The 24,315-nt window shown below is 41.2% G+C and overlaps 1 protein-coding gene across 3 annotated transcripts; it reads right to left on the bottom strand.

The window, feature by feature from the left end:
- Positions 1–4,923: 4,923 nt before the first annotated feature.
- kif7 (kinesin family member 7) lies at positions 4,924–24,249 on the bottom strand. 3 transcript variants are annotated; one of them, XM_061766108.1, is made up of 20 exons: positions 24,174–24,249; positions 19,814–20,204; positions 19,484–19,681; positions 17,889–18,288; positions 17,445–17,792; positions 17,136–17,328; positions 15,824–15,991; positions 15,422–15,601; positions 14,909–15,021; positions 14,644–14,765; positions 13,976–14,131; positions 13,680–13,885; positions 13,120–13,317; positions 12,905–13,030; positions 12,626–12,802; positions 12,335–12,550; positions 11,591–11,797; positions 7,978–8,176; positions 5,739–5,891; positions 4,924–5,647 (listed from the first exon to the last, which is right to left on the bottom strand). In XM_061766108.1, the coding sequence occupies exons 2-20, from the start codon at positions 20,142–20,144 to the stop codon at positions 5,286–5,288; spliced, it is 4,053 nt and encodes a 1,350-aa protein (XP_061622092.1). In that variant the 5' UTR covers positions 20,145–20,204; positions 24,174–24,249; the 3' UTR covers positions 4,924–5,285. The 3 variants fall into 3 exon arrangements, with proteins under 3 accessions (XP_061622092.1, XP_061622091.1, XP_061622093.1); XM_061766107.1 differs by lacking the exon at positions 24,174–24,249 and adding an exon at positions 21,683–21,802; XM_061766109.1 differs by lacking the exon at positions 24,174–24,249 and adding an exon at positions 21,683–21,802 and having other exon boundaries at positions 15,449–15,601.
- Between the last annotated feature and the right edge of the window lie 66 nt (positions 24,250–24,315).

Genomic DNA, 24,315 nt, shown 5'->3' with positions numbered 1-24,315 from the left:
AAATAAAATCATGGTTGAAGGTATAAAATCAGTGGTATTATTTATCTAGTTGTATTCAAAACAAAAGCATGGATTCAATGAATAATATATAGCCTATGAATGTTATTTAGGGATAAATATAGTGATAATATAATTGATTGAAATATTATTAATAATTTGGCCAACCAGAGCGATTCATTTATTTTATTTCCAATTCAGTTGGCAGTTTTGTAAGATCACAGTCATCTTTTTGTACACTCTGTCATGGCTACAGTATTTTTGCTCAATGTGTGGTGTGATTCTTGTCATGTTCAAATATGACTCAACAAGTCAAGTGAACGCTTCAGAGGATCTACAAATAATGAAGTTTTTGAACTCCCGAACATGATTTCATTTTTCAACATTTTAACCATTACCATCCGTATTCCACGGTTTTAGTCATTAGCATTACATTTATGATCAAGATTTATTAGCCTGATACATGTTCTTTACGTTGCACTTTATTGTAGCTTTTTCATAATCATTACAGGTACAGTATTATCACTTCCTTTCTTCGCTGACAAGATCTGAGGATTCTAATTGCATTATAATGAGGTGTGTGGCCCAACTTTAGTATTAGCGAATATGATTCATTATCCCATAAAGGGTTAAAGGAGAGTGTGACCTCATCACGAAATCTCCGCTCAGTGAGCTCACACTCGGCCTTGAAGATGTGAACAGTGCCAGTGCTGCATTTTGGGATGCAGGCAGAAGGTCACCTCAAGATGGCTCCCATGCAGGGAGACAACATGATGGTCATGATGGTCATATCAGCAGCGAGCGTGCATGTGGTGCCCCAACAAGGCCACGAGGCCTTCATTTGTGTGCCTCATTTCTTTTGTTTGCTTCAAGTAGAAAAGAATGACAATAAGCTTGTGTCTCAACACGTTTTCTTCTATCCACGGTGGGTGAAAGGGCGGCATTAGAAATTTCTTATTGGGGGGTTGGGGGGCAGACAACACTAAAGGGATATTTCATATCGTCACATTTCTTATTTTCCAGATGGCCGGTCACTTAAATATGAGGATTGACTTTCATTTTCTTCTTTGTTTTGATACATTTGTATTGCGAACATGGATTTCAATTCCTGGTTACTTTTCCCTTTAGCAGAAAAAATATATATATTAGTTTGAGCCTTTACGAATGTGTCCTTTTTTATAAAAGGTTGGTAAAGGTGTTTTTATACTTAAGTGCCTACTGTAAGGTGTTCACTTAAAAAAAAAAAAAAAGTAAAAAAAGCGCTTTATTGTTGTACTTGAAACCAAGTTGGATTTAACTTAAATAAAATCATTTTGTAAACTTTTTAGTCTTTTTGTACGACTTAATGTAAAGTCAGTTGAAACAATGCACAAATTGCACAGTTTAGTCATTTCAAATGACAGAAATACAAGTGAATAGGACTCATTCAGGCAGCAGAAAATGCTTCAACGAATAACAGAAGAGAAGAAAAAGTCTTAATTATTCTAAATCTTAGGAGGAGCCATATTAAAGTGATTCGCCAAAGGATGGGGCGTAAGTGGTGAAGGAAGTTGTGATCATGCCCTCAAATGATTTCATTTATCTTCACGTTTAAAACAAAAACAACAACAACAAAAACAGTATTTAGACACAAAGCAAACCCACCTGAAGAGCCAGCACATCCTCTTGTGTGTTTTTTTTCCTGCCTTCTTTTTGTCCCTCGAAGGTTTGAAGGTCATTCCTACTTTCGGTTATCTAGCTTTATGATGGACGATTAACACTCATACAGCTAGATAACCAAAGACAGGAACAGGCTCTGTTCTTTGCCATAACAACACACAAGTGTGTGCGTGTGTGTGCCTGTGTGTGTTTATGCTCCTTCCTGCATGGGGACAGAGCACAGGAACAATATGAATTCAAGGTGAATTTTATTACGAGCAAATTTGACAGGCCAGAAACTCCCTTGATCTGCATTCACATAGTTGTTGCGTTGCACTTTACTTTACAAAGTTGTTCCAAATGCAATCCAATTGTCTTTAAAATCATCGCATGTGGCCTCTTCCAAGCATTTGATACGCACGATGATTTAAAGTGTCGCTTGTTGGCTGTCAAAAATAACAGTTTTTGTTATATTGTGTCCACTTGTTTTGCTTGCATCCGCAGGCCCCAAAATGGGAAACGACATTTTAATCATCTCAGCGTATTGAGGCGACGCTTCATTTATTAACTCCGACCAAAATATATTTGAATTACTCACGCCTGAGTGCCTTTAAAATATTTCATTCACTTAAAAACTGTACAAGACTTTGCATTGATTGCATGACTTCCTATTTTTTATTGTAATAAGGTGATAATAATATTTTTAAAATGCAATTCATTACATTAAACTAATGCATTAATGCACAATAATCATGCCTGACTGATTAATTTGGGAAACAGGCCAAGGACAGAATTCAGGATATTATCAAGACATTACAGTAATAATGCATTAAAAATATATTTTCCAGACATAATTATCTTGAAGCAGAAATGGTAAGCCTTAAAGTGTTTTTTTTTTTTTTTTTTTCTGCCTGTCATGGCGAGGAGCATGACTACATGTGATGGAAACGACCACAGATGCACAAAAAAGACCACAGAAGATGTCACTTACACATATAAGCCCAAGAGGTCCATCTGCTGCATGCGTGGAGCCCACCCACATCCCCCCACATGTGCTCGTGGACATATAGAGCATTCCAGGTGTGACAAACAGGTGATCGGATCGATATGTGGGACCACATGCCCCTGATGGCCCGCGGAGAGAAGCTCCAGGTCGCTCCCGCTCTTTGTATCCGTCATGTGGACTCTTGCAGGCGCGGAAGAGGGAGGCCGAGGAGGACGTGTTCAGTGGCCGACAATGCGTGCTCACTCCCGGGGTGCGGAGGCTGCGCAGTGTCTCCCTGATGATGGAGCCTCCAATGCCGCCTCTCGCCTCCTCTCGTCCTCTCCTCCCACTGGTCCTTATGACGTCACAGAGGGAAGTCAAAGACGAGCCTATCAGAAAATGCTCCGTTTCTTTTTCGCACTGTTTTATTCTACACTCTGGAAGAGTTTTCATGATTACAACTTCATCTGAGCATTTAGGTCTCTTCGGAAGCAATAATCGACGTTGTGACGTTGATGTAGTCCTCAGCAGTTGATGAAGAGGTTTGAAAATGCTCATTAATTTAAATTAAACAAAAGCCCAGCAAAGTGCAGTGGTTCACTCTTGAAATCAGGTTTATAAATATTGGCGTTTCAGACCTTTAAACGGGGCTGGGAAAATCAGTTTGCTGCCCCCCAGTGTCAGCATGCAGAAGGACTGCTTTGGAAATTTGGAAGAAAAAAAAAAAGATGGCCTATTCGAGCATTTATTCCATATTCTTCATATCCAGTTTCTAAGGTCCGTGTATTAGTAAGCATTTTTTTCCTCACTAGTAAGACAATTCAGCGCACTAGTAGAAGGACGAGGACATACTAGTAATGTTTTTTCCATTACTAGTGCCACTTTTGACCTACTAGCACACAATTAATCCTTACCTAAAAACTGAAGAAAAACAACAAACAAACAAACAAAACTAGACAACTGTGTTGTGCTAGCAGCACTATCCCCAATTAGTAGACATGTGTCACGCACCTTAATTCCCACTGAGTTTAGCCTCCCTAGTAACATGTAGTAGTCCAACTTGTATGCCAAATTGTTCCTACTATAGTGTGCAGAAATGTTATACAGTAGTAGGACATTTTTTTTTTACTACTCTGACACAATCGTTCCACCAGTGCACTGAATTGTCTTACGAGTGACAACAAAGAGTACTTGGACCTTAAACTGGATATCAAGGATATTGAATAAATGCTCGAAAGACTTTCCATACTGGCCTTGAAGATACTAACCAGAATTTCACAAGGTTACTATACAAAATCTAATGAGATAAAATGAATTAGCTGCATAAACAAATATGTGGATCTTCTGGTATACTGGAGTCATTTTCAGCATAGACATTTACAGTTTGAATGTGATTAGCTATGGTTATTTTTGTATCTCTCTTCTACCCAAAATTATGAATTCGCCCTAAAATCCTGCATTAGTCCAAATAGAAGTCACACGACTCCGTTGTTTGGACGTAGGCCACATTAGACCTGCAACTACAAATCCCAAAGACTTCAATACAAATATTGCAAACATAGAAGCAGTTAATTACAGTTGTTAACATTTTTGGCCATTGGTTCATTTGTTTGCACGTTGTTGTAGCCTACATGCACTGAGGTTACACTCCCCTCTGCTGTTCAGATAGGGGTACTGCCACTATATATGGAATTCTGTACAGGCAGTCAGCCGTTTACATGTAATGCGCCAGTCTATCACTACCCTACACTAATGCAGTAGTAGTCACAATTACACTACATACTTACATACAAAAAACCCAAAAACATTTAAGCCATAAATACAAAAAAATACAACAGTTGCAACTGGGAAATTACATTTATCAAACTATAATAAACGGCCATTTATTTCTAGCAAATGAAATATTTTTAATAAAATACTGACAACCAGTGGTGGGAAGTCAGTAACAACGTATACTTTGTTACTGCACTTTGATTTTTCTGGCATATGTACCTTTTCTGACGACTTGCATTTATTCCCTACCTTTAAAAACATATATGTACTTACTTTGCCAAAATAGGCTCATTACTTTTTTTCAACCTCCATGGATGACAGTAGAAGGTAAGGTAGGTTAGGCATCCTTATGTCCATGGCGGATCGCTCTTGGTTCTTGTTATTTTTGCTGGAAACTGCATCTTGAGTGGCTCAGCAGTCCAATCCTGGCACGAGTCTTAGCCCCAATGAGGGCACACAAAGTCTAACTACAGTTACGACATGACGTAAAAAAAAAAAAAAAAAGACATAAATAGAGAGGTAAGGTCAACCATGGTTGAAATCTTTTAAGTACAGGACTTAAATCAGTACTTCTACTTCCACCAGTCTTGATTTTACACAAGTATCTGTACTTTTACTTAAGTACAGGGTGTGAGCACTTTTGCCACCTCTGACATCAACTATGATAAGATCAATACAATTAATTTTTAACCCTTTCAATAAGGCCATACCCTCATACATCTCAATGACACAGAAACTACCATAGTCAAAGTGCTTTGTATAAAAATCTGTCCATTAAACAATTAAATACAAATATATAAAAATACAAAATTACATTTCTTTTGGAAACTTGGGATAACAATAACAAAGCTATTCTACAATAATAACAACAAAAAAAACAATACACTGTTTTTCAGGCAAAATTCTTCCTCAGGTCTATGAAAGCATTGTTTGAATTGAGTGGTCCGACGTTGAGGCTGCTACGGCGGGACTCCCTCCGAATCTTCATAGCGGGCAAGGATGTCGGAACGCCGAGCCCGGTTTGGACTACGCGGTTGACGGGACCATCGGAGGCCGTTCGAAGCCACAGCTCCTCCATGACGGCCGGCTCCTCGGTGGGGAGAGAAGAGCGCCTCCATATGGATGGAAGAGGGGCATTCACCAGCTCCCGCATTTCCTCTCTCGACTTGGGAGGTTTTTCACTCACCGGTGTCCCTCTTCCCCCGTGGTTGTCCATGCAGCTGACACCAAGTGGTTTACCATTACATGGCAACACTGAAGCGTAGCACAACAACTGGACAGTTAGAATAAAGGTAGATCATGACTGATCCTGGTTCTAAGGATGAAAATAATACCTAACATGTACCTTTGACCTGCTCCTTTGGCTGAATGCAGAACTCCCTCAGTTTGTTGTTTAGTTCCACATTTGCTGCCTTGTAGTGGTTAAGTTCCTTGCTGAGGCCGTGGATCCATCCCTCAAATTGCCGCTGCCTTCCTGCCAGGCCTTCGTCCATTTGCTCTGGACAGACACACAGAAATAGGTTTGCAAATTCTACCAGCTCGGTGTAGCGGACACGCCATGAAAAGATGACACCCAGCACCCCAGTTTCTGGCGACCACCGCGCTCCCCGCTGAGGAAGACGACCAACGGAGTGGCAAGATTCAACTTCATATACCGACGCTAAGTGACTCACAAGCCAGGATCATCAAAAGCAAGACACAGACATCTGCTTTGCACGCCGACGCTAAGTGAATTACCAGCATCCGGAGCATCAAAACGGAGACAAAAGTTACCTAGTTTTGCACCAGAATGCTAAATTAATTAACTTCCACCACCAGCCAGCCCACAGACCCTCACCGACAAAGGCTGCGCCGGTATGACACTTGGCCACTGACATTTTGTCAATGTCTTTATGTCTCAAAAGTGTTCTGTCAATTGACTGTCTGTTGTCGTACTAGAGCGGCTCCAACTACCGGAGAAAAATTCCTTGTGTGTTTTTTGGACATACTTGGCAAATAAAGATGATTCTGATTCTGAAGCCGGGACAATGGACGGGGTGCTCGCGACACCCACAGGCGACGGAACGCCACTGCAGATGCGGGTTTTTTTCACCACAGTCTTTACCGGACTTGACTGGGATTTAATATCTTAAGAACATTACATGAACGCCACTAGTGACTGTATTTCTGCAAACTTGAATGTCTGATGTCGAGTCTGTTGTCAACTGAACCAGATGAAATGTTTCACTCCACACCACACAAATGCCACATTGCAAATATTACAGTGTTCTCAACAAACACATACAATTGAAACATTCGTTACAGGGAACATTGTTCTCGTTTATCTTAAATCCAATAATTAATATTATATTCCACTGGTTTTAAACCACAAGTTATACTAAGATGAAATGCAATTCTAGAGGCGCGGTCTGCCTTCGATTTGGTCAAAAGGGGCCGGCCTGGCTCTCTGAAGCGGATAAAAAGGCCGAAGCTCCTTTGTATCTCGCTCGCTCTCACACTCTCTCTCGTCGTTCCACCTGCCGAAGACCTGGCCCAGCCCGGGGAGCCCCCAACCTCTCACCACGAGGTGGCAGAGGCTGGGAGACGCCAAACTTCCCTGCCAAGCGTGGACCGCAGGAAGCACCTGCCAGCTCCGCAAAGCTACCCTTTTGGGTGTGGGGCAGTTTACGGACGAGGGTCCGTTGGGAAGGAATTGCGGTGCGAGCTTTCCCTGACCGCGTGGAAAGCATTACCACTGCCAGCGTGCCGGCCAACATACACTTTAAGGGCGTCTTTTTCTCTTTGCTTCCTTTTCCTGCAAACCATCCCTCGTGAGCACTCTTGCCAACCCCTGGAAGGTCGACCCGCCTGCCTGAATTGGTCAACACACGTAAGTCAAACTTGCGGTCTGCTAAAAGTATCGATTATTGCATATTTGGGTTTTAAATTAACGAGAACAGGAATCCTCAGCTACATGCATTGTCACTACGCGCTCATTCTACCAATCTCACATCACAAGTCAGTTTCCTTTGTCAATGTTCGTCTATTCTTTGTTTGTTTTGTGTTTTTCTGTATTACTTCCATGTAGATTCCCCATGTTAGATCATTAAATTTTCCATAAAATTCACTACCTGCATTGTTGTGTGTTTGGGTTCGAGGAAAGAAACCTCTGGCCGTCTAAAACTCTTATCAAAATTTCTGAAAGTGGAGCAACCTTCAGATTACGAGACTGATCAAAAGGTTTCTCGTCACTTTCCCTAAATTGTATCTACATAAAAAGTGACGTGGTTCCCCTTTCGAGATAAAATATCTTGATTGATAATGCTGTAATATAAAATGACGCTAAACCCTAAGTAAGGCAGGCATCACTTACAGCTTTCTTTTCTCCTAAATTAATCACATTTTTTATTTGACCCATATACGCTATATAGGTAAGGAACTTGAAAAAGAAAAAAATTACTTCTGTAAACTTGGGTGGTCTTATGAGATCAAATGCAGGAGTTGTACAATATTTTTTTTTTAGCTGTTCCATGCATGGAATCTTAATTTGCAAATGTTGAAATTGACAAGTTTAATGAATGCTAATTACAATGTGCGAGCCACACCTCGACACTGCTGCAGTAAGAGCTGCACGCTCCTCTCGTGTTCCTTCTGCTGCTGTGTGAGCCTACGGTCGGTATCGAGCTGTGTGCGATCCAGAGCGTTCTCCAGCCACTGCACCAGCCGCTGCTGCTCGTCCAGCTGCATTTCTAGCTCGGCGAGCGCAAGTTGAAGCTTACGCTCCTCCTCACGCAGAGACACCACCTGGGGAAGACAATCATGTCAGCGCGTTTCTGCAAAGACACTATCATCATTGATAGGCTTGACACAAGTGAAAAATGATGGAGTAGAAGGGGCAGTCAAAAAGTAATGCGCCCAATTTTCCTCAAGCTTTATTTATTGCAATAGAAAGGCAATATAATCATAGAAATAAAGCCCAAAAGGGGAGATTTCATTGCTACTAAGTTTGCTTTTTCTCAACACAGACTGTCCATCGATGAGCAAGGGCACGTAAGCCAGCAAAATCGTAAAAAAATTCGGTAGGCTGCTTAACTTGTTCGTTATCAGAGAAGTACTGACCTCTAACTCCTTCTATTAAAGGTCCAAAAAGGATAATGTGACAGTGTCAGATCAGGTGAGTATGGGGGATGGTTATGGTTGTGCACCCAAAGGAACTGATTACTTCACAAGCTCATTTGCTTGTCACGGATGTCACTCAAATTTGCCTCTTATTCTTCACCTTTGATCGTGAACCTCCACTTTTTGTCTGCACTGTAGCCGATTGCAGCTTTCCCAAAGACAGTTTGCAACCTTTTGAAAATGTTTAGCAGTGGTTCCCCTTCCAACAAAAGAAATTCAATCACAGTTCTCTGCTTCAGACGGGCATCCAACAATGACGTCATTTCCAAAATGGCTGACAAGAGGAGGACAGGCAATTTTTTTTTTTTTTTTTAAATAAACCTTCAAACAACTATTTAAACTAAAAACTGTGAAAAGTCATGGAAAAAGAATCTTTAGCTTAAATTTAATTGGGTTAATTACCTTTTGATTGCAGATAGATTGTAGAGCCGGGACAAATGAAATAAGTCTTGACTTCAAGTTTTGAATAAGTCCGAAGTTACTGTGGCAAAAATTAAGCAAGGCCGCACCACATTTCAATCAAGTTGAGTCAAGTAATTTCTTGGGTTAAGCTAGTCATAGGTCAAGTCATACAAGCCACTTTGCACTCAGTATCTGTACTTAGCTGTACAGTAATCCCCCGCTACATCGCGGTTCACGCTTCGTGGTCCCGCTATATTACAGATTTCTTTTGTATTACAGTTGTTGCTCTATTTTTTTATACTGTCTTTATAATATTTTTGTTGTCTATTGGTCTTGCTGTCTCTATATGTGTTTGTGTGTTTTATGTGTTTGTATTGTTTTACGTTTCTATGTACAGTATGTGTGTGTTTAAAAACCTTAAAAAAGTTAATGTGCCGTAAATGCTATAAAAACATGCCCAGGGTGTATTTAAATGGGCTATTTCTACATCACAGATTTCACTGATTGTGAAGGTGGTCTCGAACTTAACCCCAACAATGGAGGGGTGATTACTGTACTAACAAATTCATAATCACAGCTTTTTATCGGTTCCAAAACTAGTCTCTGTATTGTCTATTACTTTGTCTTCTCAATTAAACGTAACCGTGAAGCTTAGTAAATATTTGACCAGCTATCAGTTAACTAAACTATGAAGTTAAAGTAGTTTACTGGGACCTGTATTTGTAGGTTTTAGATTAATAGTAACAGATGAAGTTAGATTGTTGTTGTTGTCTCTCTTACATTTTAATTGAAAACTTTTCATTTTGCCTTTATCTTTGTCACTGATTTAAAAAAAATAAAATAAAATAATCCATCCATCCATTTTCTAGCGCTTATCCGAGATCGGGTCGCGGGGGCAGTGGCTTTAGCAGGGATGCCCAGACTTCCCTCTCCCCAGCCACTTCATCCAGCTCTTCTCGGGGGATTCCGAGGCGTTCCCAGGCCAGCCAAAGGATGTGGTCTCTCCAGCGTGTCCTGGGTCGTCGCTGGAGTCTCATCCCGGTGGGATGTGCCCGGAGCACCTCACCGGGAGGCATCCGAATCAGATGCCCCAGCCACCTCATCTGGCTCCTCTCGATGTGGGGGAGCAGCAGCTTTACTCTGAGATCCTCCCGGATGACTGAGCTTCTCACCCTATCTCTAAGGGAGAGCCCGGACACCAAACTGCGGACCAAACTCTGACTCCGGTCGTACAGAGACCGAACAGCCAGTATCAGGGGGTTCAAAAAGGCCCGATAGGACTCCTTCTTCACTCCTCACCGTTGATGTCCACCAACGGGTTCAGGGATTGCCGCCAGGCACCAACCATTTTACGGCCAGAGCTCCGGTCGGCCGCCTCAGCAATGGAGGCGCGGAACATGGTCGACTCGGACTCGATGTCTCAATGAGCAAAGTCGGAGGTGGGAGTTGAAACTCCTTCTGACTGGGGATTCTGCCAGACGTTCCCAGCAGACCGTCACAATACGTTTGGGCCTGCCACGTCGGACCGGCATCTTCCCCGACCATCGGAGCCAATTCACCACCAGGTGGTGATCAGTTGACAGCTCCGCCCCTCTCTTCAACAGAGTGTCCAAGACATGCGGCCGCAAGTCCGATGACACGACCACAAAGTCAATCATCGAACTGCGACCTAGGGTGTCCTGGTGCCAAGTGCACGTGTGGACACCCTTATGCTTGAACATGGTGTTTGTTATGGACAAGCCGTGATGAGCACAGAAGTCCAATAACAGAACACCACTCTCCGCTCTCCAGCACCCCCTCAAAGGACTCCAAAAAGGTTGGGTACTCTGAACTGCTGTTTGGTGCATAGGCACAAACAACAGTCAGGACCCGTCCCCTCATCCGAAGGAGGCTACCCTCTCGCCCACCGGGGTGAACCCCAACGTACAGGCGCCGAGTCGGGGAGCAATAAGTATACCCACACCTGCTTGGTGCCTCTCACCGTGGGCAACTCCAGAGTGGAAGAGAGACCAACCACTCTTGAGAGGACTGGTACCAGAGGCTATATCTAGTCGGAACTTCTCGACCTCACACACCAGCTCGGGCTCCTTCCCTGCCAGAGAGGTGACATTCCACGTCCCTAGAGCCAGCTTCTGTTGTCGGGGATCGGATCGTCAAGGTCCTCGCCTTCGGCCACCGCCCAGCTCGCACTGCACCTGACTCCTATGGCCCCTCCCACAGGTGGTGAGCCCATGGAAAGAAAAAAAACCTTGAATCCAAATATAATATTCTTTGAACCTCCCTCCATGGTGCTTGCTTCATGAGGTGGGCTCTGCACTCTGGCTTATAGCATACTGGTGGACTGCCAGGTTCAGTCAAGTTATAGTCCCAAATCCTAAAATTGGTGACCTAAGACTGACTTGGGTCAAGTAATCTGACTTGAGTACCTTAACTGTGGCAGATTGTAAACTACTACTTCTACTACTATGACTATTAGTCTCAGCATCGCTATGGGCAATGTTCTCCTGAAGTGTGGTCGTTGGTGCATCCCTAGCCCCGAGATAACTTTTGTCTTGAATTGACATTGTAAACAACAATAAATTGAGTTTCGGAAACACGGTCACGCGTGGCCCTGCCGGTGAGTATTCTGAGGCAAACCTTGTCGAAGTACTTGCACAGCAGAGCTCTGGTCTCGGAGGCAGATAAGTAGCTGAGTTTGGCCATGAGATTCATCTCCCATTGGGAAAGCATGCTGGCGGACGCCCTGAGCTGCCTCTGCCTCTGAGTGATGGCCTCGTTCTTGTACTCAATGGCTGCATCCAGAGCTTCGATGGCCTCATCCAGCTGGAAGAGGGTTCGCTCCTCCTGGATGAAACAGAGAAAAGATGGAGACTCATACTGGAAGAGCTTGCACTGATGTTCTGTTGGGTCCTCAGGATATTTTTAAGTAACAGAACATAAAAATGAACACTTAGATGAAATCTAAATATTTTCATATTGTTCACATAAAGTATGACAGCATTTTCTGTAAAAGGATAGTGAGCCTAATCATGTTCCCTATAAAGTACTAGTAGTAAGAAATAATTTGTCATGTTCCAGCACTATACAAGTAAGATAAGCATGACTCGTCAGCTGAGAAGAGCTAATGTTAAAGACTAGTTTGTGAGTGTGTTTTTTTTTCTTTTGAAGACCATGTTAAGATTTTCTAAAACTGTTCTGTGGTTGCATGTAGACAAGAAAACTTATATTGGTTGCTATTGCGCCTTTCCTTGAAATGACTTTCATCTGACTTCTGATTGGTCAAGTGGCCTTACAGTTAGGGGTTATAGCACCACGTCCACTATCTACTGATAAAATACACGCGTATATATGGTCGTATGCTAAAAGAGTGCAGAGTCTGACCTCCGGTGAGAGCAGGTTTCCCTGGCGCAACTTATCGTCCAGCTCCACTCTTTGTTTAAGCAAGGAATCTTTTTCTTGACGGAGGTTGGAGATTTCTTGTCGAATCTGTTGGGAGTCCTGAGCACTGCTGCTGCGAAGGAGACCGTTCCTCTCGCTCAACTCATGCTCAAGTGTCTCGATGCGTCCTGTTAGAGTCACCAGATCTTTACTCAGGGCCTGCAGAAACAGATGAACCCAGTGAAAATGTATTAGAATTTCCTTATTAACTGTGATGGATTTCTGTTTGAATACCTGACTGGAACGGAGCCTCTTGGTCTCAAGACCACTGCGCTCCTGCAACAGGGCTTCTTTCTTGGCCAGAATTTCCTCCCGTTTCGTGAGCTCTCCTTCCAGATCTTCAAGCCCTCGTCTCTGGTCCAGTACACGCTCCATTTCCTCATCCAGCCAGCGTTTCTGCTCCTCGATCTTCTGCTCTCACAAGGGGCATAATGGCGCAGTCAGTCAATGTTTACTTTAAACCACAAGAACATGGAGTTTAAGTCTGCCTCCGTAATGTATGTGTGACTAAACCTGTTGCTCCTCCAGTGAGATGACAGAGCCGTTGCTGCCACTGCGTCTCTGCCTTTGGAAGGCAGCAATCTCCTCAGTCTTGATCTTGAGAATCTTTTGCTGTTGCTCATTCTTTATCTCAAGTTCCTAATGTAGAGCAAGTGTGAAGCTATTAATAGCGCATTGTTGTCGAATATCAAAATGAACCAAGAAAAACACCAAAACCCAACAACTACCTTGACTCTGTGAGTTCTGCGCTGCATCTCAGTCTCCAACCGACGTTTCTGCTGACTTTCTTGACGCAGTCGCTTCTGCAGGAGTTCCTGTTGTTGCCTCATAGACTGAACACTGCGCTCCAGCTCAAGCACCCGACGCTCGCTTTGTGCCGGCAGATTAGCAAGATGGGCAGTGTCCCTTTGACGTTGTCTGAGAACCTTCAACAAAAGCATTTGCAAAGTTAGTAATTACAGGAGACATGTTGAAACGCTATCCACAATATAAATCCAAAATAGACTATAACCAAATAAGTCAGGTTTGTTTTTTTTAATTCACCACATATCAACCACACGTGAATCTAACCATCATCATCTAGAATTTGTTCAAAGAAAAACTGATAAAAAAAGGCTCATTTTTATCAAACAGGATGTAATCATGTTGAGCCCTGCTCCTGCTGTAGTTTATTATAATGTACAGAAGTAACTAATACAGTGGCTGGTGAGTGGATATCAAATCATATTGACAAATAATATAAATCTGGTTTCACAGCTGAAAGAATACACATGTATGACGTACAAACCTGAACTTTGCTCTGAGCCGCCGCAATCTTTCGTCGACATTCCTGAGCTCTGGTCTTGTCTGTGGCACTGATCTCTCTCTCCTGCCTCTCCAGCTCCTGAAGTTGCCTTTGGGCCTCGTGCAGCTCCTGTCGTGCCTGCACGGCTTCACTTTCCAGAGCTGTGATCTTGTGACTGTACTGCCTGTTCAGGGACTGAGCATCCTTACCTGGTGGATCACAAACAGCATGTCAACCAAAAAAAATAAAAGATGGCCCGTAGAATTTGGGAACAAAATTCTGGGGAATGTGACATGTACCTGTTTTGACCAGTTCCTTGATGAGCTCTTCTTTCATGCGGATAGTAACTGACAGCTCCCTTATCTTCTGCTGGGCCTGAAGAAGGCCTGATTCTGAAACACCTTCGAAGCCCCTCAGAGCATCACGTACAGATGTTTCACTCATATTGCAGTTGGCTGAGCGGTAATGGAAGAGAATAGTATGAGTAATAAATTTAATTTGCATAGAGTTGAAAAGTACGATAAAGAAACCAGTCTTTTGGTGAAAAAAACTAACATTACTTTAAAGATAGTTTTGTTTTTAATCAAGAAAATAATTGAAACTTGACACTCAATAAACTGTGAATTAATTACAGGATGTCAAAGTCTGTATGATGGGGATGCAACCAAATCTGGCCTGAACACTTCAGATCTCATCTATTTTAATCTCAGACTGAAACAAATAGTTAAATTACAGGAAATGGCTGAATTCAAAGCAATCATATATTGTCTTAACATTTCCTGATGTCACAGCAAAAGAAAGGAAATGTAGACTTGTACACAGACCCTGCACGACCTGTGTTTGTTTCTGTACGTCATTTATGACTTCCGAATGCTTCGAACAATCTGACCAAGTTACAAGTCAGTCTTTGCAACAATGAGAGCCAAAATATATGTATTCCTTTTGTCACACAGCAGATTAAACTTACATGCTTTTCTGGCTAAAGGGGGATGTTGGTCTAGCTCGGGTAGATACGATGTCAGACCTCTACCACTGACTGCCCGTCCACCTAAGAGCATGTCCTTCTTCGTCCAGGTTTGATTCACCTGCCTGTCATTAAATATGTTCAATATGACATCAATACGGGCATGATGAAAAACATGAGCACAATGGCTGTGACATAAACGGGGTGTGAACTGCTTGTCGTCGTATCTTGATCGTGTGAGCTGCAAACTGTAATTTTAAAGACAAACCTTTGTCTCCCTTTGGGATGGTTACACTGAGCGCCGTCTTCATTGATCCCATGAATTTCTGCTCCACTAGAGGTCATCTGCTCCTCATAGAGAGAACCATCCTGATCATCACCCTGTAAATGCAAAGAAGCAAGCTTAGATAATTCTGTACAGGACACCTAGTAAGATACACCTACAAATGGTAAGTGATCCAAAAGATAATTGCTAAAAAATATATATAATTTTTCTAAAAACTCAAAAGAAGATAAATGACTATGTTCCATTTTGACTGCCACTTGACTTAATGAGCATCATTGTAGTGTTCAGAAATGCGGTGTGTCACACATACAGTATACTATTTATATTTTAATCCGCAAGTACAGCTAAATTATGTACGACAATAAACAATTCATTAATACCTCTCTGACAAGAAAGGTATGCGTGTATAGGCCTATTTTAGACAAGGTAGGCCTGGACAGTTGTAACATAAAAGGAAGATGCTTAGGCAAAATAGTTTTAAAAAGTTAATTTTACCTGTGAAAAACTGTAGTGGTTGGTTACCTGTGACCCTCCATTTTGTCCATGGTGCATGGAGCTAATCGGGGCGGTGTGTGGCCGTGAGCCCAAATGAAGGCCCAAGCCGCGCACGTCGGGACTGGCTAGCAGACACTGCAACTCTGCAATCAGGTCTTGTTGCTCCTGTAGTTTATCACTCTGAGAGAGAAAACACATGAAATTGTGACCTAAATCAGCAGAAAACCAGGAAACCACACAATTATTATGCTTCTATCCTGGTTGACCAAATTACTGCGGGTCTGTTGTGACAATGTCGATTAAAAACAAAACAAGCTGAGTGTTGTATGTGAAACCAAACTACTTCCAGACACCAACATACTAATTGGGGGGGGAATAGAACATAACTTTGCTTTATGAGACCTGCAGTTTGTATTGCTCCATAGCGTCCTCCAGAGCTGCCAGGAAGTCTGTATTCTCTCTCTCCAGACGCAGGACGTCCGCTTGAAGCCTAACGACAGTCTCATCCTTCTCTCCGTCTTTCACACTGTCGTGCTCATAGCTCCACCTCTCCTCCAGAGAATCAGAATCCTGGGTTCACAACATGGCATAAACAGAGATTAATATGTGGAAAATGTTTAAAAAATGAAATAAAAATTTAAAAAAGTGTTTTAAACAGAACTCCTACAAAACATAATTAACATTTTATTTGGTCAGTTGAATACCCTTTTTCAGAATTTTAAAGAAACTGCAATTTACCAAGTTCCACATTAGGCTGAGCAAATACACAACTTTGCTTTCATCCACTTGTGTATTTGCTTGAGTTCAAATGACTCAAGTAATATCAGGGAGACCTGTACAAGCTTAGATGATTTAATATTCTTGCAGATGGATCAACAACCATACAGCAGAAGCAGCGTACACTGTGGTTGTTCCAAGAATACTTCACTGAGCTTCTGTTTTATACCGGTGTAAGTCACGCCCTACTATCTTCACTAAACAGTGCTATATCTGACTACCCGTGTTTTCTCATATACCAGGAAGATGGTCTTGTCTGACTTGGTCATCCTCCGATTTAATCAAACAGCAACTATCCCAGCACCCAAAAACATACTCAAGTCTCGTCTGTATGTGAATTAAGCAAGTCACATACAGTGTATAAGACTTACTGTTATGTGAGAATATACAGAAATCAATATATCATGATTGTTCAGTGTTCCCTGCTATTTGCGAGGATCTCTGCTGCGAATAGGGAATACCTGTGACTAATTGATACCCTCTTTATAAAGGTTTATAATTGCCGAGCGATGCCAAAAGATGGCAGCAAAGCACTACTTTTGTCTATCAGCGTTCCCCAACCTTTTTGAAACAAAGCTACTGTATTTCTTTGCTCAAATGACCTTAAATGATGTTATTAATAATTAAAGATGTTCATATTTGTGAAAAAAATGATTGTTATTTTTTTCTTACAATAATTCACAATGATCTAACAAGGTCACAAACAGATACATATCAACATGCAACACTATATTTCTATAAAGTGTTAATTTTTGTCAAATGATCATGTCTACAACATTCCTAAGAAATCACCATGTACCCTCCTGGTGCACAAGGGCACTACCATGATCCCCTGGTCACAGCTTCCCAATGTATTTAAACATGGTCCCTTGCCATCAAAAGGCCACACGATGAGGCCAAAGCAATCTTTTATTGCACTAGTTTGAGAGAGACACACCTGGTTGTTTACCGAGGGCCTTTCCCTTCTTAAAGCGACATTTTCTTCTGTAGAGCTGTTCTCAATACCGCTGTCTGGCCCAGATGCGGTCGTCAGTCGACTACGTTCCTCCTCCACAGAGCAGAGCCACTCCTTCACTCTCAGACCGTGCTCCGCAGTCAGCACTCCTTCACTCTGCAGCTCGCGTAACAATCTATCATTTTTACAAGCATTATATATCAGAAAATTATATACTGAGCACTCTAGGCTATCTACATTATAAATTACGCGATACATATTTATACATTAGTTTAGAAATCATGTACTAACCTGTAAGCAGTGTCCGTGCAGGTTCGATAGTGGGCACCCTGCACTTGCAGTCTACTAATTTCTCCTTCGCCAAGTCGTGGCCTCCTGTTGGGGTCAGCATGAGAAATGATGCGGGTCTCTGAACGATGGCGGTTTTCAAGCGCTCGGCGAAGGGCTTTGATTTGTTGCTCCAGCCCTTCTACTCGATCTGGCTCCCGCTTGCAGTTGACCGTGGCCCGATTCTGAATATTGCGGGCCCTTGCGGCGTAGTTTAGTGTATTCAGACTTTCGTCAAAGTCTGAGGATGATGGGCTGATGCAGGCTATCATCAGGGTTTTAGAATTTCCTCCCAAAGAGTCTTTAAGGATCCTGGGTAAAACAATGAAACCGTAAAAACAGTGAACACTGAAAAAATAAATTTACTTTCTATGTTCTAGTTATAGTGAAACTTTAACAGAAAAGCACCTTGTGATTTTTGAATCTCTGTATGGTATGTGAGAGCCTTTTCTTTTGGGGTCCCCGAGGGCTCCAATAACATTTCCGAGGGCAAGAAGGCCGCTGTTAATCTGAATGCTCTCCTTCAGTCTTTCTCCAGTGTTGCCAGTTCTCAAGATGCGCTCTGAGCCGGCCAAGTCCACAAAATGGAACTTGGAGGACAACATTTGGGGTCCGCCGCTTGTGGCACTCCCGTAGAGTCGCAAACCTCCCCGTCGCTGATCCATGTATAAGGTGAAAATGGTGTGGGAGCGGCTGGAGTTTGGATTCATTTGGGTTGCGCCCGTGTGTCTAGCTGTGTTGCCGGATTCCAGTAAACTCAACACCTCATCGAGACCCTCCACAACGCACTCCTTTACACCACACAGGACTACACCACGCAACATGAGAACAAACATACAACACAGATTTATGATTTATATTACAGCAAAACACCCCCACTACCCACAACACAGGTGTGTGTGTGTGTGTATTATATATATATATACACATATATATAAAAAGAGATTAGAAATGGATAAAAAAAATCCTGCCTTAATAGTTCCCAACTTCCATCACATTTCCCCGTATTGAGTATTTTAGAGCTGGAGCTATTAAATATTTTTGGAATGAAGGTTTCTACCGATTAATTTGATAAATGAATCGGCGTGATTTCTGGCCATCGGCAGCTTGTGTATGAATATATTATATATATGCTTATTACATGTTGGATTTCTTTCAGCCACTTTCTTCAATAAAGTGGCTGAAAGCGCACTGGTGGCTGTGTCTATCCTTGACCACTTGCAGGGTGCATTATAATAGGTTCTAATTCGTGATGGTAGGCTATATTAAATTAGCTCACATACGTGACCTTGTGTTGGTGATTGTAGAAGTGCGGTTTTGGTTTATTTTATTTGTTAAGTATGTAAAGATTCCAAACTTGGGGCATTCTCTGTCTTTAACAGACGCGTTCCTCAAGTCTTGCTGCCATCGTGCCAACTAAATTCTACACAGTGATGTGCGTGACTGCCGTTACGTCAGTTTGTGTGGAAAATGATTCCTGCAAAGCTTCAAGGCGGAGATTTTGGTTTATTTTGTAATCAACTTACTCAAGTTATCCAATTAATTGTTGCAGCCCTAGAATATTTAATAAAAGAATGACAATGAATGGGTTAATTGATTGCTCATTTCCCCCATGGTCGATCAAGGAAAAGCATTCAAATGGCCATACGTAATCTGTTGTGACTTGGTGTGTTTCGATCCAAACGTTAATCTATCCTAGGGTGAACCAGCAATTTCTCTCAATTTCATCATTCACAACTCAACATATTTGAGCAACATACATAACAGATATATATGGTATTTGAGGTATTTTAAGGGGCATTTATGACATATCTTTAACCAAATTCATACATTATTAAACAAACCCCTTTCAGTGACTGTGTCAATCAAAAATGAAATTTTGATACAGCTTTTACATTAGCTTTTTTTGATACAGCTTTTACATCAGCACAATTCTCAGCAAGGTATACCTTATGCCATGCCCAAAGAGTGTATGTATATTACAACAACAGAAATGTACATACCAATATTGCCCTTATCTTCCCGAATGTGGATGTCCTTGCTTGCAGTTTCCACCTCCAATAAGTCCTTGAATTCCTCTTTGTAGACCTCCAAATAGGACACCCGGACGGAGAAGTCTGTGAGGTCATTTTCATCCAGCAGCTTGAATACATCCGCAACAGCCCTGGGGATGATGCCCTGCTCCTCATCTCGAAATGATGCTACACATCCATGACAAACAAAAAAGTACGTCTTAGAGTGAGCAGAGTGGTTTAAAGCAAATCAAGCTATTGAACAGCACATTTTACTACTAAATAGTACACAGGAAAATGCTGGTAAAGTGACCAACTTACATATATTAGCTTCTCCAATGGTGTAAGTCTTGCCTGAGCCTGTCTGTCCATAAGCAAAGACTGTTGCATTGAAACCTTGGAAGAAAGCCTCAATAAGCGGCTGGACTGACATAGAATAAACCTCGTCTTGGCAGCAGGTTTCCTCAAATAGGAAGTCGCAAAGGAAGTGTCTGTCGTGACCAAGGGTGACCCGCTGTAGTTCGGGGTCCACGGTGATGCAACTCTCGTGGCAATGGAGAAGCTCTTTGGGCAGCAGCGGACGCACTCGCACCGCAACTTGAACTGACGAATATTCCCCTCTGCCTTGGCCGCTTGACACTTTGGGAGACATGTTTGCTACGACGTCAGAGCTACGACTGGGTCATCTTGGGGGCAGTCACAGAGCATCAGGCTGCAAGAAGCAAGGATAATGAGTTGATGTGCAAAAAAAAAATAATATCATCTTGAAAAGTGACTTTTGAATGCACATGTCCAACTGTTAACTGATTCAGTACTTTTTGCAGTACTTGATGTTCACCAACAAGGAGCTCAACATCAAAAGCCACAACAGGTGTTTGCGCCACAAATCCATCTATACATTTTCTAGTTGATTTAGAAGTGGTATTTAAATCACTTTAATCATTTTAATCCTCTTCATCAAGTTGTTCATATTTTGACATCACGAGATCAAAACCACACGTAAGAATTGATCTACAGTAGCTCACCATTGTATTCAAACAGGATGTTCTCAGAAAGGAGTGTGGCCAACTGAGCTTAGGGTGTGCCCAGAAGTTGGCAACAGAGATATAGAAAGACTGGAAGAGTCACAGAAAGGCATAGAGTAGTGAATTTTGCCATTTAGCGCCTTGTTGGAGAACAGCAAATTGTGCAAAATGTACCGAAGCACTGAACAGTTGAAAATGTACATTCAAAAGTTTAGAGATGATCAAATTAAGTTCCTCTGTAAAAAGTATAGTATAGGTAATTTTAGGTTCATCCCTAATTTTCACCCGACAGCCAAATATGTCTAAATTTCTGTGAGTAGTGTAACATAATGGAGAAATAAAGACAATTTCTAAACTTAATGGATATGAAAAAAATATTTTATATAATAATATTATTATATATTAATAATTTTCAGGCCAGGGGATTGCTTTCAACCCATAGAAGCTTCTTCATTGTGTTCACAAAAGCGTTACATGTGGAATATGACTTTGCAGCTGAAAGCAGACGTGTGTAGATATACAGCAAGAGTTTACATTAAAATGGGAATAATATAACACATTTTAATTGCATTGAGTGTGAGTTTCCTAACACATTGCAGGTAATCACCGAAAAATAAGTGAAATACTGTACTTTTGTTTCAACTTAAGATGTTGTCCTACCACACTTTGCAACTATTCAAATTGAATAAACTTCAGAGCTCGGCTGTGCTAAAATAGTTCAACTGGCAATCTGGCAAAATAACGTTAGCGTTCACGTTAGACAGTTAAACCCACGCTTGTTTGCAAAATGTGAGGCACTCCATGGAAGTCCATGCGTGGCTAACTAGTGACATCTTTACCACTAAAGTCAGCAGCTTGGTGAGGATGCACCGCTAAAGAAATGAACTAATTTGTTGGCTGCAGCATGAAAAGTCGACATTTTAGCCCTCCTTTGACGCGAGACGCCCTCTCGCAGTTCACGCGCTCGTCGTGTTTACAAAAAAAAAAAAGCTAAGCTAGCGTTGCAAGCTAGTTAGCAGCATTCAGAACAAAAACAAGCGAAACGGTACAGTTGCCTACAAGTTGTAAAACAGGTTATTGCACACTCTACAGTACAATGTAGACCGTTAAAAGAAGTATGCAACCACGTGGGTTGAGTTATAATGACCCATTTAATGTTACTTACTTGGATGTTGTTCAAATTAAAGGATAATACTTTTTTTTTCCTTGGGAAAATGGAAGTGTGGGGGAAGTCATTGGGAGGAGCCGGAAAAATTTGGGATTGTTCTCTTTTTTTTTTTTTTTTTTTCTTGAGCATCACGACTGAGTGTTTTGAGTAGCCAACATCCCTTTTCTGCTTTACCTCTTATCCTCATTGGGGATTAACCTATATTTATTCAGTCAGGTTTTCAGCGCGTTTTTCTTAGTTGTTTATCAGCCAAACTGTCACCAACGATTAGAAAAATAAGAATAAAAATAAAAATCTGTTTTAATGTTCTAGATTATAAATTTGTAAATTTCACCCTGACTTCAACGGAATTCACACTTATTTTGGTTACGTTAGAAAGAACGCGGCATGTTTTATGAAAGAATAACGTTATTTGAAATAAATAGGAACTTTGAACAGATTAAATCTTAAATATAATGAAGATGTAACCGTGAGTACATAAAAGGTGAATTGTGTTAAATTAATATTACAACTATACAATTAAGATATTTATTTCACGGCCAGTGTAAAATGTAATTATTGCGGTTGGTTATTACTATTATTTATATACTTTATAGTTTAGTTTATATTTTGATATAATAATATAGTTGTTAAATTTAGGTTAAAATAATGAAAATATTTATTTCTGTCAGTTAGGAGATGTGAAATAATTTGGCAGCAAGAGTATATTCAATTACTATTTGTGAACAGAAGGGAGCGTTGTCGCTCTGTGTTTTAAAATGCACTGAGAAATGTTCACTTGGTATCAAAAGATGGAATAAACAAATCTAATGTACTGTTGAATTTTGACTTGGGAAAAATATATGTAAATATCTGTAGTCTACATGAGCGGAGCAACATATTCAAACACATAAGAGCCATGAGAATAAAATTAATACATCTACTGCCAAAGTAATTCATTTCTGTGAGGGTGAGTCAAAAGTGAGCAATAGTCGTCGTTTTGTAAAGGATTAGATTAGATCCAAAAGTATTTGGACAGTGAGATTAATGATTTGGCATCTATACATTGATTCATGGTATGTCTAGCTTCAGAGGCACAAATGTTTTTCTCCATTTTACGTAATTGCAATTCTAAATACAGTCTGGAGCACATGGACATGACCAAATTCAGAGAATTTTTCCCTGAGATGCTTTTCTGGGCTTTCACTGCTGCCATCTTCGCTTGCTTGTTTGTAGTTATAAATAAAACCATCATTTTCACAGAAAAAAAATATCTTTCAGGTTAAAAAAAAGACAGGAATGAAAACAACAGGCCTGAGCTCACCACCTAGCACAAGTAATGTCTTATCTTCACCAAGTAGAAATTTAGCATTAATCAGTAATGAGTTTAAAAGTAATGTGTTTGTGAATCCCTGAAAGACAGACACTGTGCCAATCATTTAAAATAGAGGGAGTGGGGCAGGAGAGTGAGTGAACTTTTTGCCATATAAATAAAGACGGCACTTCAATTCCGTCAGCATTTCACAGGCAGTGATGGGCTGACGTGACTGTCCAATGGTCTTCGATTCGGGTTTCTCTTCTCAGCTATCACTCTCTGTCTGCCTCCCTGGGCATCTTTTTTTGATGATGATGGCACGGTCTCATCGCTCGACTGTGTTGTCATGCCTCAGCCTCTGCCACAGCATGGAGCACCAGTTGTACTTCAACACATCCTGTTTGGTGGCAACAATTCCTAACTATCCACAGGTACTTATTTGTACTTGGCAGTTTTTAATTGGAATATTTCACAAATTTATAAGCCATTTATTAGTATACATAAAATAGATGAGTCATTACTCACGCACGTGTACTGTGCGAATGGCACGGACAAGCACCTGAAGGTTATTTTGGTAAATTGAAGCAGTCACGTTATTCATGCACTGTAAGAACATAGTAGCTCTTTGAGCAGGCTGTATTCGGTGCTCCGTTTGCAGAACAGCTCTGCTCTGTGGACTCTTTTGACACAGAAAGTGTTGCAGCAGCTCACATGTACCTCTCATTTCCACGAAGGCCAAATTCAGAGATGCCATAATAAAATTTTTCACATAAAGAAAAACACATTTTAATTTAGTTTAAAACTATTTTTTGGTAGGGAGATGTAAAATGTTCACATTCTAATTCATACAATAGAATTTCATGGATTTGCAATATCACATCTGCAGCAACATACTTCAGGATGTGAAGGACGAGTGCTTTAATCAGTTAACACTTTTGACAATAATGTCGAGAACAGTGTTTCCCAACCTTTATTGAGCCAAGGCACCCATTGTACATTAGAAAAATCTTACGGTACACAACCAAACAAAAAAGTATATAGCTTGAAATAATGATGATCTCATCCAAATTTACTCACAAATTGACTTACCCTACTGTATGTACTTGGTGTGAAATCCGGACCCATTTATTGAAAACAAAACTATTCTATTGTATGAATGGCAACATGTAGATACAACTTTAAGAATAATTTTACCTTCTGCCATCGAATGGAAGAGCATTTCATTGTTCTGCCTGTCAATATACGTCAGTGACATACATCAGTGGCGTCGTTAGGAAGCCCCCCTAAAAATTTCTCATGCCCCCCCCCAATGCCCTCCCCTCAATTAATTTTGACC

Source organism: Phyllopteryx taeniolatus, chromosome 2 (assembly GCF_024500385.1).
Source record: "Phyllopteryx taeniolatus isolate TA_2022b chromosome 2, UOR_Ptae_1.2, whole genome shotgun sequence".
Classification (NCBI taxonomy): domain Eukaryota; kingdom Metazoa; phylum Chordata; class Actinopteri; order Syngnathiformes; family Syngnathidae; genus Phyllopteryx; species Phyllopteryx taeniolatus.
The sequence above is the reverse complement of the archived record's forward strand: the minus strand, read 5'-3'. Positions and strand labels throughout refer to the sequence as shown.